This window comes from Acomys russatus, chromosome 11 (assembly GCF_903995435.1).
Source record: "Acomys russatus chromosome 11, mAcoRus1.1, whole genome shotgun sequence".
Taxonomy (NCBI): domain Eukaryota; kingdom Metazoa; phylum Chordata; class Mammalia; order Rodentia; family Muridae; genus Acomys; species Acomys russatus.
In genome coordinates, this window is record NC_067147.1 from 35,079,018 (window position 1) to 35,095,609 (window position 16,592).

Here is a 16,592-nt window from a genome sequence, read left to right on the forward strand (position 1 = left end):
AATCCAATTAGAAGATACACATCCTTTACATGGTAGAAGGTGTCAATTTCCTATGCACAATAGTTAAATGTCAGCAGTAATCAAACAATTGTTTATAAGTTCAACAAAATTAAGGATGTTTTCCAGGGAAGACTGAGTGTTTTATAACCACATCACAGCAAATGTGTCAGTCAGCTTTCTTTCACTATAACAGTATCGGGATAATCAACTTAGAAAGATGAAAGGTTTATTTTGGCTCTTAGTTTCAGAATTTACATTTCATGGTCAAATGAACAGAATATCATCATGGGAGTAAATGGCCGAGCAAAACTGCTCACCAAAACTGCCAAGATCTAAAGAAAAGGGAAAGCAAGGGGCTCCAGTCACCTAGCTTCCATCCTCTGACTTCTACTATACTTTCTAATGCCTCTTGCTAGCAGTAACACCATGCTGGGTCCAAGTCTTCATCACGTGTCCTTTTAGGAGAAAGTATAGGTTTGGGTGATAGAAAACAATTAGCATTTTAGCTCATGTTATGTTCCCTGGATTCCTGCTCTCACCACAAGCTGCTCCTGCTGTTGTCAGCTTAGTAATGCTTTTATCTGGAACTCAAATGAAAGGGGAAAAGCTAATAGTCAGTGACATGAAACGTGCCTGCCCTTCTGACGTCTGTACCATCATTCACTCATGTAACATGCTGTGTGTCCCACACTGTTTCGTGTACTGGGAGTAAGTGGATGACTGAGACATAGAACTAGTTGGAGATAAATGGAAACTAGGTAAAAGAGACATTTGGATTGGTTACAAGTCAGAGGGGATGACAGTAGATCAAAATTTAATTGGCTCCATGCTGAGCACCATGCCTGTTGGTATATAGGTGGCTTTGTCTAGGTTGCTTAGCAACCTGTGACATCATGGCCGCCTGATGCCAGACTACACAGGGCCCAACTTGTCATCTTTCTCTTCTCTTCTCTTCTTTTTCTCTTCTCTTCTCTTCTCTTCTCTTCTCTTCTCTTCTCCTCTCCTCTCCTCTTCTCTCTCTCTCTCTCTCTCTCTCTCTCTCTCTCTCTCTCTCTCCTCTCTCTCTCTCTGTCTCTCTCTCTCTCTCTCCTCTCTCTAAGGAAGCCCCTTTCCCTTTTTCTGTTTCTCTCCTGCTGTCTGTCTTTTTCTCTCTACCTTCATGACCCACTCCAGCCCTAACTCCTCTCCCCTTCCTTTCCCCCAAATAAATCTCTCCAATTCATATTGTTTTCGTGATATCTCATTTCAGCCCCAACAATGCCTCTATTCTGCTTTTATCAAGACATAATTTGGGTTCCCCAAAGACTGCCTTCATGCTTTCTTTTGTTTCTTTTATGACCCATAACTAGAATTCCCTCTATTAAGGTTTGACTTTCTGACACCTCCTTGCACCTTCCCTCATTTTCCTCCTGCGTGTTCTCATAAGCAGGCTGCAGACTGATTCTTCCTGTTGTAACAAAGAACACTCTGATTGAGCAGGAAGACATTAGGAATTTCATTTACATTCATACAGATGATCTCTGATATTTGTGTGGTTGTACTTAAGGTAGTTATTTCAGAGCGAGAACATAATATATACCTCTTAGAAAAATGCAAACTTAAATTTTATAGCATTAAAGTTTATGTTTTTCCTAACAAATTAAACTATCTTCCTGATTTGTACTGAGTCATGTATAAACTATACATTGACATGATCTGATTTGTAAAATGGTAATGTGATGTTAATAATCACAGAGTCTGAGCCGTGATCCTTGGCATTTACAGTATGCTTTCAGGGTTTCTTTTGGCTGGGTTGAGGCTTGCAGGCAGCTTCCATGTTCTTGGCGTCTGTCTTCACATCTTCATCAGAGTTCCATGTTGAAGGTTATAGAAGTTCCTTCCATCTTTTGCCTGTAGATTTCATCAAACCTCTCATTCTGGGCCACAGTAAAGTGGTTCTTCCAATCACCCACAGTTCCTAAAAGGTGAAGCCCAGACATGAGTATCAGTCTCTGATTGATGGCTTTTGTGTGGCTGAGCAGAGTGTGGGATGCCCACATTGGAGCTGGCCTGACAGGGTCCCAGTTCATCCCTTGTGGTCTTTGTGTAGGGGTTCTAGCTTCTAAATCAAGTGGACAACTAATCCAGTTATGTGGTGATGTGTTACAAACATATATTGGATAGTCACAGTTAAAAATAGTGAGTGGTAGACATTTAGCCATACCAGGGGATTTTAAGATGTTATGATGGCAAAAGGTCCTGGACGTAAGGAAATACACACTGTGATACTCCATGTATATTGCCATCGAAGAACAAACAAAATCAACCTACAGTGAGAGAGGATAACATTGCTCTATGTAGAAAGAGGTTGACTGAAAGGCTGTCAGAGTAAATTTCCCAAGGTGAAGGAATTTGTTGCTACTTTGATTCAGGTGTTGGCTATATATTTTGTTTGTTTATCAAAGTGTGTTGAACTGTATACTTGATTTCCGTGGGTTGTTGTTTTTTTTATGTAGATTATATCTCGAAGATAATTTGGAGAAAATTAGGATGAGATTTTATTTTTCAACAAGCAATGGTTAAAATAATGTTTGATATGGAAATGCTCTTTGTAACACCTGTGATTCTTGTGGAAAATTATGCAACTTGATGAACAAAAATGTTCATTGAAACATTAATCAGAAAATGTAAACACATTATCTATAGTTTCTATAATAGGAGAAATAATTGGATGAATGACAGAAAAAAAGGTGTTATATAACCATAGTTTGTGTTGTAATGAACAAATTTCTATCAGTGGTATCTATATTTGTGTTTTTAAAAATATTTATTATTGTGTATACAGTATTCTGCCTGCATGCACACCTGCACACCAGACAAGGGCACCAGATCTCATTGTAGATGGTTGTGGGCCACAATGTGGTTGCTGGAATTGAACTCAGAACCTTTGGAAGAACATACTAGTGCTCTTAACCTCTGAGCCATCTCTCCAGCCCTATATTTGTGTTTTTATGGGCCAAAGCAAGCAAGCAAAGAAGCAATGCAAGTGTATACAGAGAATGGTAGATATGGATGGGCTTGGGGAAAGACTACTTGCTAAATCATCACCACTGATTAAGAGAGAAAAGGGGTATGTCTCAGGGGATTGGATACTTTGGAGGCTGCAAGGGCAGTGAATGAATTAACTCATGTACTGGAAGAAAAATAGAGGACGTATGTAAACACCAGTTCTTAGTTACACTGGCGTGGAAAAGAAATGCATATGTTAATGAGGTGGCCTGGAAGGGCTTTGTGCTGTTCCTAGCTTCTTGGGAAAGGTTTTTATTTTTATTTTATGTGTGTGTGTGTGTGTGTGTGTGTGTGTGTGTGTGTGTGTGTGTGAGATAGGCAAGTAGGGTTGATTTAAAAAAAGAATTATTGAATGTACTAATTAAAAAATAATAATATTAACATTTCCCCCTTAAAACTGGACTGCCTGGGCCAATCAGAAATCTTCTTTTAGAATCTAGAAGCATTAAGAGGCTGGATCTCAGCAATATGTGGTGAAAAGTCCTGAGGCTGAGTGATTCGGGATCATGATCAAAACTAAGTCATACACAGACGCTGAGGCAGTAGCTATGGAACAGGAGGAAGGCGCAGTAGTGGAAGGCAGTGAGCTCGTATGCGGACAGTCGCTGTAATTACACGTGGTAGAGTCTTATAGCAGTGTGGCAACTTCCTGGTTTCAAGATCTTAGGTCTGATAATGAGGTGTGCCCCAGAAGTAGCTCTGGCATTAGTTATCTTTAGGTCTTGGTGCGTAGAATCTCATGTATACTAGGAACAGTCTCTAGCCTTAGGAGTTTGAGGTAGTGTTTGCTTGAGGTAGACTGACTCAGAACTAGGGATAAAGAAGCCCCACAAACCTTTTCTCATGAAAGGAGATATGGATTGGTCCAGGATAGCTTTGGGTACCGTAGAACGATTTGTCATAGGATTCTCTTTCATTTTCTCAAATGATGTCTCCTGGACGATTTTATTCAGTACTGCTTCATCCAAGTTTTTCCCCATGAACTGCATTACCTTCTGGATTTCATGCTTTGGGTTCTGTGGGTGAGAGTAACACTGAGTTGAACTGGAAGAGTTCACGACTTGATCCCATTTCTCCACACATCCCTGTAAGAATAGCATCCCTAAAGCAGCTTCTCTGCCCCTTGTAGAAGGAATCTCTTGTGCATTGCATAGATCCAACAACTGTCAATTAAAAGACCTATCATCTATGGCTGAGACATGACAGAGGTGGGACTTCCAGAAGGCAGAAGGCATTCTGGAAGAGAGCCAGCCAGGTGATTCCTGCCAGCAAGATGTCAGGGAACAGATGCATGGTTCCAGAGCTCATGTGTCCAGCCACTTGTCAACCTGTAAAGTAATATAAATACTTGATTGTAAGTTTGCACTAGTTAGGACAGAGCCTAGCTATATGGCCTAGGTATTTGTAAATAATAATTGAGTCTTATAAGTAGTTATTTCCAGGGTGCCTTGTAGAAGGGAGGAAAAGCCCCCTCCAGCACTCCCTGATCCTGAAGCAGTAATTTACTTACCCTCTTCAAATCTTCATAGAAGAGGAAGAGAATCTGGTGTCTGTCTCGTATTTCCCACCATTCTTTCACATGGTCGAACCAGGATCCCCAACTTACTGTAACAGAGCAGTGTCCATGAACATAAGCTTCCTGGGAGTCAGGATTCTTTTGGGGGGGGGGGTAGATGCTTAAAGTAGGTCAGAGACATGGAATGAAAATTCTGTGTCAGATATATCTTAAAGGGCACTGAGCTTCTTGATTCCGAGGTCATGTGCTTTGGGTCAGTCTTGGGGGTTTTGCCTTAATGTGATAAAGTGTCTTCATGTTGATTATGCACAACCACTTGCACCCTCGTATTATACATGGCAGGGACACCAGTCCAAGGGTAATTCTATAGGCCACGAATCTCCCAATAGAGGATATTGGGGGGATCAACTGTCATGAGTGGTTCTCTCAATGCAGCCTCATTGGAGTAGGAACACAGGGATACACAAAGCATTTTTATTTACCTTTTCCATTGATGAAGGTTTCAAATACTCATCCCAGGTACCCGGATCTGGGAGCACCTGACTCATCCTATAGAAGTGGTAATAGGAAACCATGCAGTCTTTCGCATTTCGAGCCACATAAAGGAACTTTGGAGAGGAAGAGAGGTGGGTTAAAGGGGCACAAATATGCCAGGTTTTGAGTTCTTCTTTGCCTGAGTCAGTCCTTTAAGGGATGCTCAGCTCTCCTGCTCTGGCAGAACAACTCAACCTGGAGCATTGTTGTCAATTTGCTACCTCCAGCCCAGCCCTAACTCATTATACCTAGCGCAATTCTTGGGCCCCTTTGTTACCAGGAGCAAACTCTTCCTCTAGAAAGTCTGACCTGTCAACTTTCTAGACTTTCATCAACTAAGATGCCAATGAGCTTTCCAGAAATTTCAGCTTGGTATCTGGAAAAGCAGTAGCTCCATCTGGTATTTGAATCAAGTAACAGTGTCATGGTTCCTATATTCTGTGAGCACAAACCTTCCTCAGTGATGATCATTTTGCATCTGTGTGTTTTCATATAGTTGACTAAACAAATGCCAGGTGCATTGAATAAGGCCAAGGTTGAGAAGCCCTACAGGGAGACATTGTCGCCTTGTTAGAAATCTAGCACATGTTTCCTACTGCCACCATGTTGCCATGCTCCATTGGAGAAAGGTTTTGGTTGTTTGTTTTGAAATAGGGGCTCTCTCTCTCTCTCTCTCTCTCTCTCTCTCTCTCTCTCTCTCTCTCTCTCTCTCTCTCCCTCCCCCCCCCCCCCCCCTCTCTCTCTCACACACACACAGAGCCCTGGCTATCCGGACTAGCATTGTAGACGAGATTGGCCTTGAATTCCCATGTACTGGGAGTAGAGGCAAGAGCTACCACACTCAGACTGGAGGAAGTTTGTTTTGTTTTAAAGTGTTGGATTGTTTTTCTTTTCACTTGAATTCTTAAACTTTAAACCTCAGGTTGCTTTCACCTCAATATTGCCTGACAGCTTGTGGCTATCTTGTTTGCTTTTCATGTGTGTGACTTCCAACCACATCACATGACTGCCTTCTCTCCTAAACCCTCACTCCAGCCCCTTCAAGTTCATGCATTCTATCCAGACGCATATAGTGTATGAGTTGGGTTAGTTCTGGTTTTTAATTTTCAATGATTACACACACACACACACACACACACACACACACACAATTTAAAAATACCATTTATTTGTGCTTAGGCTCTGTTCCAGTCCCCATGCAAACATTAAAGCTAATATTGTTGAATCACCCAGTCCATCAAATACCCCTGCAGGGCTCCAGGCTCAATTTGCTTTTCTAAATTTATTCCTCTTTATTTTTCTGTAACTTGAGGGCTTTTTCAACTTCTTTGTTCTCAGCTGGGCACCTTAAAGGGTCCTTCCTCAGTGATTTAGTGATATCAGGTCTCAGTAAGGGCAGAAATAGAATTCTCATTCCTCACCCACCTTTACCAGCAGTAGACAAGTCATTTGATTGTGGAGTCCCAACTATACTCTGGTATCTAGAAATATTTTAGCTCTTTTAAAACAACATTTAAATATTTAATTACTTAATTATTTTATTATATGGATGTTTGCCTGCTTATATGAATATGCACTCTGTGCATGCAGTACCTACAGAAACCAGAAGAGGGAAAAGATCCCCCTAGAACTGAAGCTTCAAACTGTTTTGAGCCACCATATGGGTGCAGAGATCTGAAACCAGGGTCCTCTAGAAGACCAGCCAGTGCTCTTAACCACTGCGCCATCTCTCCAGACCTTTTTTTGTCCTTCTTTCCCTTATTCCCACTTACAAAGACGGTATCCTTCTCAGCAAAGCTATTGCCTCATCCTGGGATCTCAGCTCCATTCACTGCAAGGATACTCTACCCTTACACATTCCTGCCATGCTCCAGCACTCTCAATGTGGCAGGGACATACTAAACTAGAAGTTCTAGAAAAAGTAAAACAAGCCCAGAGGCTTCTGAGGCTGCATCCAAGCACTGGCTTGTTCTGCGGCTCGACTATGCTTTCCTATTCTGAATAACCAGTCCTCCATACTTATTCTACTCAAGCTTGTTTCTGCTCCATTCCATCAGCCCTTCTCCAGCCTAGGTTCCTGCTCCCCACCACCAGTATGCGTCAGCCTCCGCCTTCACATCATATCTGAAACCACCCAGGGGAACACCCTACTACCTCTAGCCTTGTCTTCTGCTTAGTACTATGTGCTAGTTCTCAAAGGGAGTGGGTAGAGAGTGCTGAGGAGGTGTTCTCACTCAGGCTCCAGAGGCCTGACTCTCTGGGCTTCCCTTGCTCAGTCCCAGGGGAACTGCTGCTGTCTTACCTTACAGTTATTTGTCCAGAAAGATGGTGGCAGCAGCTGAGTGGGAAGATGAGTCCTTAGTATCCTTGGAGCTGGCATCTCATTGGCTTTATCCACACCTTTAACCAAATTCAGAAGATGACAGCACAATATGCCCAGCACACGGGAGCTTCCACTCTAGGTACCGATCACCCACACATGGATCATCCTATTTTTGGCTTTTAGGGGGGGTGGGTCCTTTAGAAGGGTTATTGGCATTGATTTTGTGTTTGTAGGTACGAGCTTCAGTGAATTTACTTTGTCAGTTGGTAGAAGATAAGATGGAGGCTCAAATAAGTCTGTGTTATTGAGAAAATTGAAACCAAACTGCTCCTTGGGCCATGCCCCGCCCCTCCGCCCTGAAGCAGCCTTTTTCTTTTGAGGGGGAAAAAAAAAAGGCAAGCCCCCGCCAATAACTTATATGTGGATCTCTAAACCTATAGAAAAACAGATTCCCTGCAAAATCAAATTCTAGACTCTATTCTTACTTATTTAAGAAAATTTAGAGGCCCAGGCTATCAGACTCCACAAGATCAGAGAGATACCAATGGCAACACATCCTCACCTGTATGGTGTGGTCAAACCTCACACCAAAATGTGCCTGCAAACATCATTGGAATTGTGCTTTCTATCCTGGGATCCCTTTTCCTCATCTTACTGAATAGGAAGGAATCAGAGACAGCCTGACTTCATGGAACCTCCTCTTTCCTCTGAGAGCTGGAGATAAGGACCCTGCCCCCCCCAACACACACATTCTACCATGTGGCATGGATTCTCATCAGAGCCTTTTCATGCTGCTATCTGTCTGTATGTCTGTGGGATTAACAATTCTTCTAACAAGCCTTTCATCTCAAAGGAAACTCCTCTCAGTGCCCCTCTCAAACCCAAAACCTCAGATCATTTTAAAGATACCCCCAATGAATTTACTCTGTCACTTTGGCGATGATGAGCTGGAAGCTGGGAATAGAAAAGGCTATCTTACTAAGGTATCCAGTCAGGATCAGGCCCTTCTTACTTCCCTGCCAGAGCCAAGCCCTCTCTTTGGTTCTCTGCAGTGATGGTTCATCTACAATATAAAAACAATGTTGACACATGATTTATGATTTTTGCACTTCTATTTATGACTCTTAAAGGGACTTGCTCTGTGAAATCATTGAATTAGACTGAGGAGAGGGGCAATAAAGGTAACACAGAGTCTCCCTAAGGGTGTCCTTTAGCCTAGCACCTAGGCTTTTGGAAGTGATATCAATGGGAGCTGGGACTTAATCTTGAGTACCACAGTTGTTTCTAGGTTTGGGGTGACTTCATTCTGTTAGGTGGCACATTCTAATCTGGATTCTGATCCATAGTGAATGGTAAAGATTCTTTTACATGAAGAATCAGGAAGCCTGCTACACAGAGGGGGTAGTTATAAAAACTAGAAGTGTGACTGATAATAATTGACTTTTAACTATAAATGTACAGTAGGAGGAAATACTGTGAAATGACTTTCCAACTTGCTTGTATGATGTGAGGTCTAGAATGTGACCAGCTATACTGGTTACTTTCCATTGTCAACATGACTGTAGAATCACCATGAAATAGATCTCTGGGTGTGCATATCTATAATGGTGTTTACAGAAAGGCTTAACCAAAAAATATGGGCAGCACAATGGGGAATTAGACTAAATGGAAACACAAAGGAAAGCTGAGCATTAGCATTCGTCACTACTTCCTCACTATAGAGGAAGTAGCATTCAAGCTTCTTGACAGACTCATAATATAAGCTGAAAGTTGAAATTCAAGGCAGAAATGTCCAAAAATTCACATTTTGTGGGATTAGAGACAAGAAAAGAAATGGATCTGGGCACAGTGGCACATGCCTTTAACCCAGAAGTCAGGAGGCAGATACAAATAGATCTCTGTGAGTTCAAGGCTAGCTAGTGAGTTATAGGGCAGTCAGGGCTATGTAGAGAGATACTTCCACAAAACAAAACAAAACCCAAAGAAGCAGGGAAGGAAGGGGGAGAAAGAGGGAAGGGAAAGAAGAAGAGAAGGAGGAGGAGATAAAGAGACAAGGCCAGGACAGAGACAAGGCAGGAGAGGAACACGGAGAGTCAAAGGCTCTTACCTGATGGCTGGGGTGGCCGTGCCCACTCAATAAGCGGATGCCGGTGATGAATGATGACTCGCTGGCACTTCTCTACATCCCCATTCTGCTCAATCATGTCCACGATTTCCTGGATCCATGTTGTCCCTGAGGAGACAGGGACGAGTAAGAATCTGCAACCTACCATTCTCCCCTTTAAGCATCCTGAATAAGGGATGTAGAGCCAGATGTCGGCTTTCCCCACCACTCTGGCCACAGTCCTGTTAGCTATGGCAGGAAGACTTTGGATTTCTGTAGAGAGTAGAAGAACAGAGACAAAGGTTACCTCTTCCTGGGAAACATGAATGGTTCAGCTGAGTGAGCTTCAAAAACCCCAGGGACACAGGCATTTGAGATGGAGCTCATCATGGGACAGCAAGGGCAGGTTTCCCTTGCAGTTCCATCTTAGGGAGGAGTTCAGATGCCTCAGAGGGTGAGGCTAGGGCTTTTAATCTGCTGAGTTACCTGATTTAGGGTAAGTACAAATGAGGAGGTCATCTGGCTTGGCCTTAAAGGTCTGAATCTGCTTCCAGTTGTCCACAATTGCAGCCTGCAAGGGGACCCCTGCTACTTCTTTCAGTTTGGCTTGTTTGCTCGATTCTTGGGTCAAGGCCATAGTATCTCAAGGTGGAGGGTCCAGTTCCTGTGAGAACAGAAGGGAATTTTCAAAAAAAAATGTGATAAAGCATCCACAACTTGTAATGACTCTTAACTGTCGTTGGTGGACAGCTCAGTGGCATTAATAATATTACCGCTGTTCTATGCGTGTCATCATCTTCCATCTCCAAAAAACATTTCACTTTCCTAGATGGAAATTAGGAACTCACTAATTCTAAATCTCTCTCCTCTGGCCCCTAGTTACCACCGTTTCCCTTTCAAACTCCACCAACTCTGCATGCTTTACATAAGTAACCAGAGTTTGTCTTTGTGAAAGGTGTGTTTTTTAGTTAAATGTTCTTAAGGATCAGCTGTGTTGTAGCATGTCACTGAATTTCCTTCCGATTTAGTGTTGACTGTTATTGCATGCCTGCTTGTCCTATGTTTTGTTTATCCATGTCTTTATCCATGGGCACTTAGAGTTCCTCCTTTCAGCTATTCTGTATGAAGCAGCTTTAAACAGGATTTACAAACATCTAAGCTCCAATGTTCATGTATTTGGGTTTGTAACTCAATGCAGAGTGGCAAGATGGTATGTTTATCATTTTGAGTAGTCGTCATAGCACTTTTCTACAGTGGCTGTATCATTTTAGAGGTTCACGAGCAGTATACAGGGCTCTAATTGTCACTGACGTGTAATGTGCCCGGCTTAAATATCTATCCCAATAGATTTCTTTTGCATTCCCCCCATGACTAATGTAAATATCTTCTCATGTGCTTGACGTCTACTTTATGTCTTTTTTGGAGAGATGCACATATTTGCACTGTTTGTTTGCTGTTGGTTTCTATACCTAGAAGACATATAAAAGGGAAGTAGGATGAGCGAGCCTCAGTTACTCTAAGAGCAAGTGGCTGCTGCAGCTCCAGAAGGTATTTACTGTTGCGGCTTAGAGGATGACAGGCTAATGTTCAGTGACTGCTCCAGTGCTGGGCTGAGAACCTTCATAATCAAACCAATTGTTGTTAATCTTACATAACATGAGAACAGTAGAGGGGAAGGGTCTTTATGGAAAGCGTAACAGCAAATAATTGCTGGAAATTCAATAAAGCAATCTAGCTTGGCCACTGAAGGGAGTGAGAGAAGAAACCAATTTACCCAGTCTGTCCAGACCAGCTATCAGAAAGACTGACTCCCAGAGACAGTTGACTTCTCTGGAATGGATGCAGTGCTTTTAGGAAATGAAACACCAATTATTCTAAGAACACTTCAAGTAGAAGCTCCAGCTATAATTATAATGCGACATAGAAGGTAGACGTTTCATAAAACTATGAGGTGTGGAGTGGTCACCTGCAGCAGAGGAGGAGGAGGTAGGTTATTGATATCTGCTCCTCCTTTCTTTTTGATGGTCAGGAATGAGAGTGTTGCAATGTTCTACATATCCCAGGATGCTGCATAGCTCACCGTGTAGCCAAGAATGGCACTGAATTAACAGTCCTCCTACCTCAGTCTTCTCGGCGCTGAGGTGACAAGTGTACGCAGCCTAGTCCGTGCTTAGAGCACTGACACTTCCTACAGACCTTCTTTGTTCGGTCCTTCCCCAAATTCTTTCTTCTCTTTTAATTCATGTCATAAGTTTATCATAGGAAATAATTATCATTCCTCTAAATATGGGAAGGCTTGCAAAACACAGGGTAAATGGCTTGCTCAGGGCCGCAGCTAGCATCTGTCTACAAATCCCATCATCCTTTTTTAAAACTGCCTCATTTTAAATTGTGTGTGTGCATGTGGCATTGAAATTGAGAAAAAAAAAAAAAAAAAAAAAAAAACCAACCTTGCTATAAGCCCATCTGCACAAAGAAAACTGTACTGCCACATCTTGCTCGTATCGTTTGAAGTTGCTGAATTTGTGGGCAACAGAAAACTACGTAGATACACTTATATTGCAAAAGCATCGTTGGACAAGATGCACTGAATCGCGTGCCTCCCAATTCATGTGTCGCGCTGTAATCGCCATACCTTAGAATCTGACTGTCTGAGATAGGGCCCTAAAGGGTTGATGAAGTCAAGATGAGGTCTGTACGGCAAGCTCTAATTCAACCATACTGAGGTTGTTCTAAGAAGAGAGGTAGACACACAGAGAAGCACCGAGTGATGCACAAAGGAAACATCATATGTGGACATAGTAGAAGATGGCCCTGCGCAAGCAGAAGAGAAGGCCTTGAGAAAGCACGTCAGCTGACACCTTGACTGGACCTCTTGCCTCAGAACTGTAGAAACGTGTTTAAACTACCTAAACTAGGGTGACTTGGTTACAGTCGGATGAGCTTGATTAAGCTCAGAAACGAGGTACTCCATTGAACTTTGGAAAATAAAGGGGAGTAATTTTTTTTGGCTTTCCTATATAATTGACCATATAGCACTAGAAGGCATGTTTTTTATTTTTTATTGTTAGCATACCTGCCCCAGTCTGCCTAGCAACCTATGATGTCATCACCTGCTTGTCACTAGGTATGCCTCTGCCCAGGATATAATAGGGGCAAACTCTCCCTCCCTCCCTCCCTCCTTACCTCTCTCCTCTCTCTCTCCTCTCTCTCTCTCCCCCCCCGGGGTGCCCCTCCTTCTCCTCTGCTTTCCCACGCTCAGACAATAAACTTCTCCATCTCATATCTGTGCCTGGAATCTCATTTTTAATCATTACAGTGGTGCCGAAACCCAACGGGCCATTCCATTGTCTTCTCAGTGGAGTCCCATCCCCTTCACTGTCCGCAGCAAACTGCTTTCTCTAAGTACACTGTTCTCCCGCATTGCTGCTGGCTTGACTCAGGCTAGCCTACCCATGAGCCGTGCCATTGTTGGTAAGCAATGGCCAGTTGCAGCTTGCATCTGCCTGAGAAGGACTTTAAAATTGCCTGCCACCACTCAACACCGCTGTGCACCACCTGACCTTACACACCACCCTGCCATCACTGCCCCACCCTGCTAGAAGCAGCACCTGTGATGGCTACTTTGAAACAGGTTCACTGTGCTGATGCCACAGTGGACCAGGAGTTCTGCCATCAGAACTCATTCTCTCCTCTGCTGAGGTAAATTTAAAATTGTACTTAAAAATTCATCCACATGGTTCAAGCTTTCTCCCTTTCCATGTGGCCTGCACACTCACCACTTACCCATCCTCTACAGATTCCAAAGGCTTTCGCTCTGCTCTCTCCTCCTGCCCCCCATTTACCACAGCGGGAGCTCCAATGCACTAGCGCCATTCTGCAGGCCTGGTATGGCCAGGGGCTGGGTTTGGAAGGGACTACTCTGGACCAGAAGTACTTCCGCCTTGAACCACTCAGGGATGGCTGGGACCCCTCCATCCAAAATGTCCCTGTTCCCTGGCAGCTGCCCTTGACTAATTCTGGGTTAAGGGAGCTAGATAAACCACATTCTCTGCTAAAAAAAAAAAAAAAAAAAACCTGGTCTTATTTCTCCAAGACTGTACTTTCCAGCTCATAAAAATTAAAATCTTCTCTAATTCCCTTTTGTGCTCTCTCTCAAAACAAAACAAACAAACAAACAAACAAAAAACCACAACACAAAAAAAACTTTTACATTGTAAACTCTTATCTAAGGATTTATACTTTGTTTATTGGGTGTCATGTATAGAATCTAAATTCAAACTCTCATTTAGACTAATGATGTAAAACACCAATTATAAAACTTCTTAATCATAATTAACTCTTTGTTTATCTCCTTTTAGATAAAGAAACCAACAAATTTCATTTTATTGTCCCTGGTTCAAAATGTTTCTTATTTCAAGTTTATAATGGGTTATACAAATTAGCAAGATGAATACTGTTTCGCCCACTGGGGGCACCTGCAGGCTTCTTGATCAGTTGATTTTGCATACTGTCCTGCTGTATTGCTACATTATAATATACTAATTCTAGAGGCATACATTTATTTACAATGTTAAAATTATTATGCCCTACCTACAGTCTCAAAAGCATAAAAATCACAGCCTTATAAATATGCTTAGCCTTGGTTTTCTTAATCTATACTATAACTTTAGACTTTTATAAACTAAATCATACAGGATACTGTTATGTTCTCTGTTCATGGACTATGTTTATGATTTTTAAGACCTCAACAAGGATAAAACCTAAAACCTTAGTCTTTAATTATTGAGCTCTTATAAACGATCAAATACTTAAACATGTTCAGAAATATTTTTAGTCATGCTAAGAACCAATTTTCAAGGTCGAATGTAAAATGGGATCATAACATTCTGCTTTATGTTTGCAAAATGTAGTTTAGAACAGATAACTATACAATCCAGACAAAGTTGCTTAACGCAAATATGCTTGTCCTCCAACTTCTCAGAGATCCACTGAATATGACATTTAACATGAGTAAATTTATTATAAAAAAAAATAAAAACAGAGATTCCAAGATCATAACAGTAGTTCCCCAAGGTCTCAGAAGATTTGGGCACAAGGGCAGATGACTTGAATCCTGGATTGTAGTTGCTGACCAGTAGGCAAGACTTCCCCTAAAGTCTCACCTTTTTCTAGAGTCCAGACTAAAATATGGACAAACTAGACATTCGGAGAGTCATTGTCTCACTTTACTGAAAACAAGGTGAGGTCAGTTTCTCCCATGTTCTCCTTCCACAAAAACAGCCTCTTGTCTTCTGTGTCTGATGGCCAGAGTGTCTCTGCCCATGGTGCAGTGTTGCCCCAGGAGACAACTGTATAGAGACTGGGATATGACTAGTTACCTCTGTCACTTTTATTAATATGAAGAGCTTGTCACCCTTCTTTTGGCATCTACTTACAGGTAGTGTCAGCTATGGTCACTGCTGTCTTTTGAATTGGGGAGATAGACACATAAACTCTCCCAGGAAGTCTCCCTTTCATCCTGTGAGGTTAGGTCCTTATGGCCTCCTTTGTGAAACAATCTCTTTGAACAGAAGTTATTGCTCTTTTCCATGGAGTTAACTTTTCATTTTGTTTTCTGAGACAGGGTCTCCCACTGTCCTCCAGACAGTCCTCAAACCTACAGCAATCCTCCCACTTGGCTGTCAGGGGCATCTCACGTTGCAAGTAACCTTTACAGGTCTTATGCCAGGGTGCTATAGTTACTTGCCTATATAAGTAACGTCTTTGAGCAGGAGATCTATTCCAGTGCAGTCCCTTTTACTAGCTTGAGTGGTGATGGAATAAAAGGAGGGTCCTGGGGGGAGGAGAAACAGCCATTGCCATGGAAGTCTAGTTAGTTGGCAAGAGGGGAGTTTTTGCTGGGGTGGTGGTGGGGGGATTAGGCAGCCTAATGGAGATAGTATCATGGAGGGGTGGTTGCAGGATTTTCTCAATGAACACTGCCAGCATTGGCTTCACATGCCTTTTATTTTATTTTCTCAGGTTTCTTGGGACTTAGGATCTTTCTGGCTTGAGTTAAATTGACTTGCAGAACTAAATTCTAAGAACACACAGGAACAAATTAGACTAAACATTTCAGATTAAACTGCTCTTACCTTCGAGCTGTAGTTGTCAGTAATCCACAGGCTGGACTGCCCAGTTCACTGAGTACAAAAGTACATTTCAAAAAAGGAGCAAAATATGTCCAGGGTATGGCAAAACACAGAGTCTCAAATTCTACTGTCTTGAAAGGATCCACTATACAGCAGTCAATCCAGAGGCTCTGCTGTCAGTGTGGCCAGCTTGAGCCTTAACCTGCAGAATCAGGACTGCAAGAAACAAACCTTGGCATCTGCCCAATGAGGAAATAACTCTCCACTGTGTAGTGATTGGTCAAGTACAAACCTCCACTATCGCGAGTGCCTGCAAACTCTAGACTGCTTAGGTAAATGCATGGAGGCCAACACCCTGCTCCTCCCTGTCTGTGACTAGCTAGCGCTCTGCCGTGCTCAGGCTCCTGGCTTTGTCGCAGAGCCCATGGTCTTGCAGGCTGAGCTTCTCCCTCCCTCATCTGACAGAGAGTCTAAAATGGGCAATGACTAGTGTGTAGCAACACTTACGACTAAGAATGAAAGACCCCAAAGCCTCCACATTCTGCTTTTTTGCTCAAAACAGCCTGTGCCTAGCTGAGTGCAGTCCTTGTTAGTTACATAAACCAGCAGTATGAGGTTGATATACATGGCCTCTTTTCACCTTTCAAGACCTGTGATGCTAAGATGTGCCAAACCAACAAATTATTAACTACTAGGTTTCAGTAAGTAAACTAACTCCCATCCTCCCTCCCCTTGTGAAGCTTAAAATCTGAGTGAGTTAAAAAGGTATTTCAGGACACTAATCCGTTACTTCATTATCTTAGTCTTGCTGGCCTGCTAAAGAATTTATTCCCACAACAGTTAGTCCTTAGGTCCTTGGGTCCTATCCTGTTAGCAAGTAAATAGACTTGGGTTCAGTAATGGGGAAACTAGAAGGCTGGCTGCAGGATCTCA

The 16,592-nt window shown here is 42.5% G+C and overlaps 1 protein-coding gene across 1 annotated transcript; it reads right to left on the reverse strand.

Moving 5' to 3' along the window:
* Window positions 1-1,197: 1,197 nt before the first annotated feature.
* LOC127195580 (sulfotransferase 1C2-like) lies at window positions 1,198-15,807 on the reverse strand. Its single transcript, XM_051153061.1, is given in 9 exon segments — window positions 1,198-1,957; window positions 3,884-4,064; window positions 4,559-4,653; window positions 5,047-5,070; window positions 5,073-5,172; window positions 7,401-7,498; window positions 9,529-9,654; window positions 10,012-10,189; window positions 15,663-15,807. Coding segments are annotated over 8 exon segments (888 nt in total). The 5' UTR covers window positions 10,163-10,189; window positions 15,663-15,807; the 3' UTR covers window positions 1,198-1,844.
* Window positions 15,808-16,592: the final 785 nt, after the last annotated feature.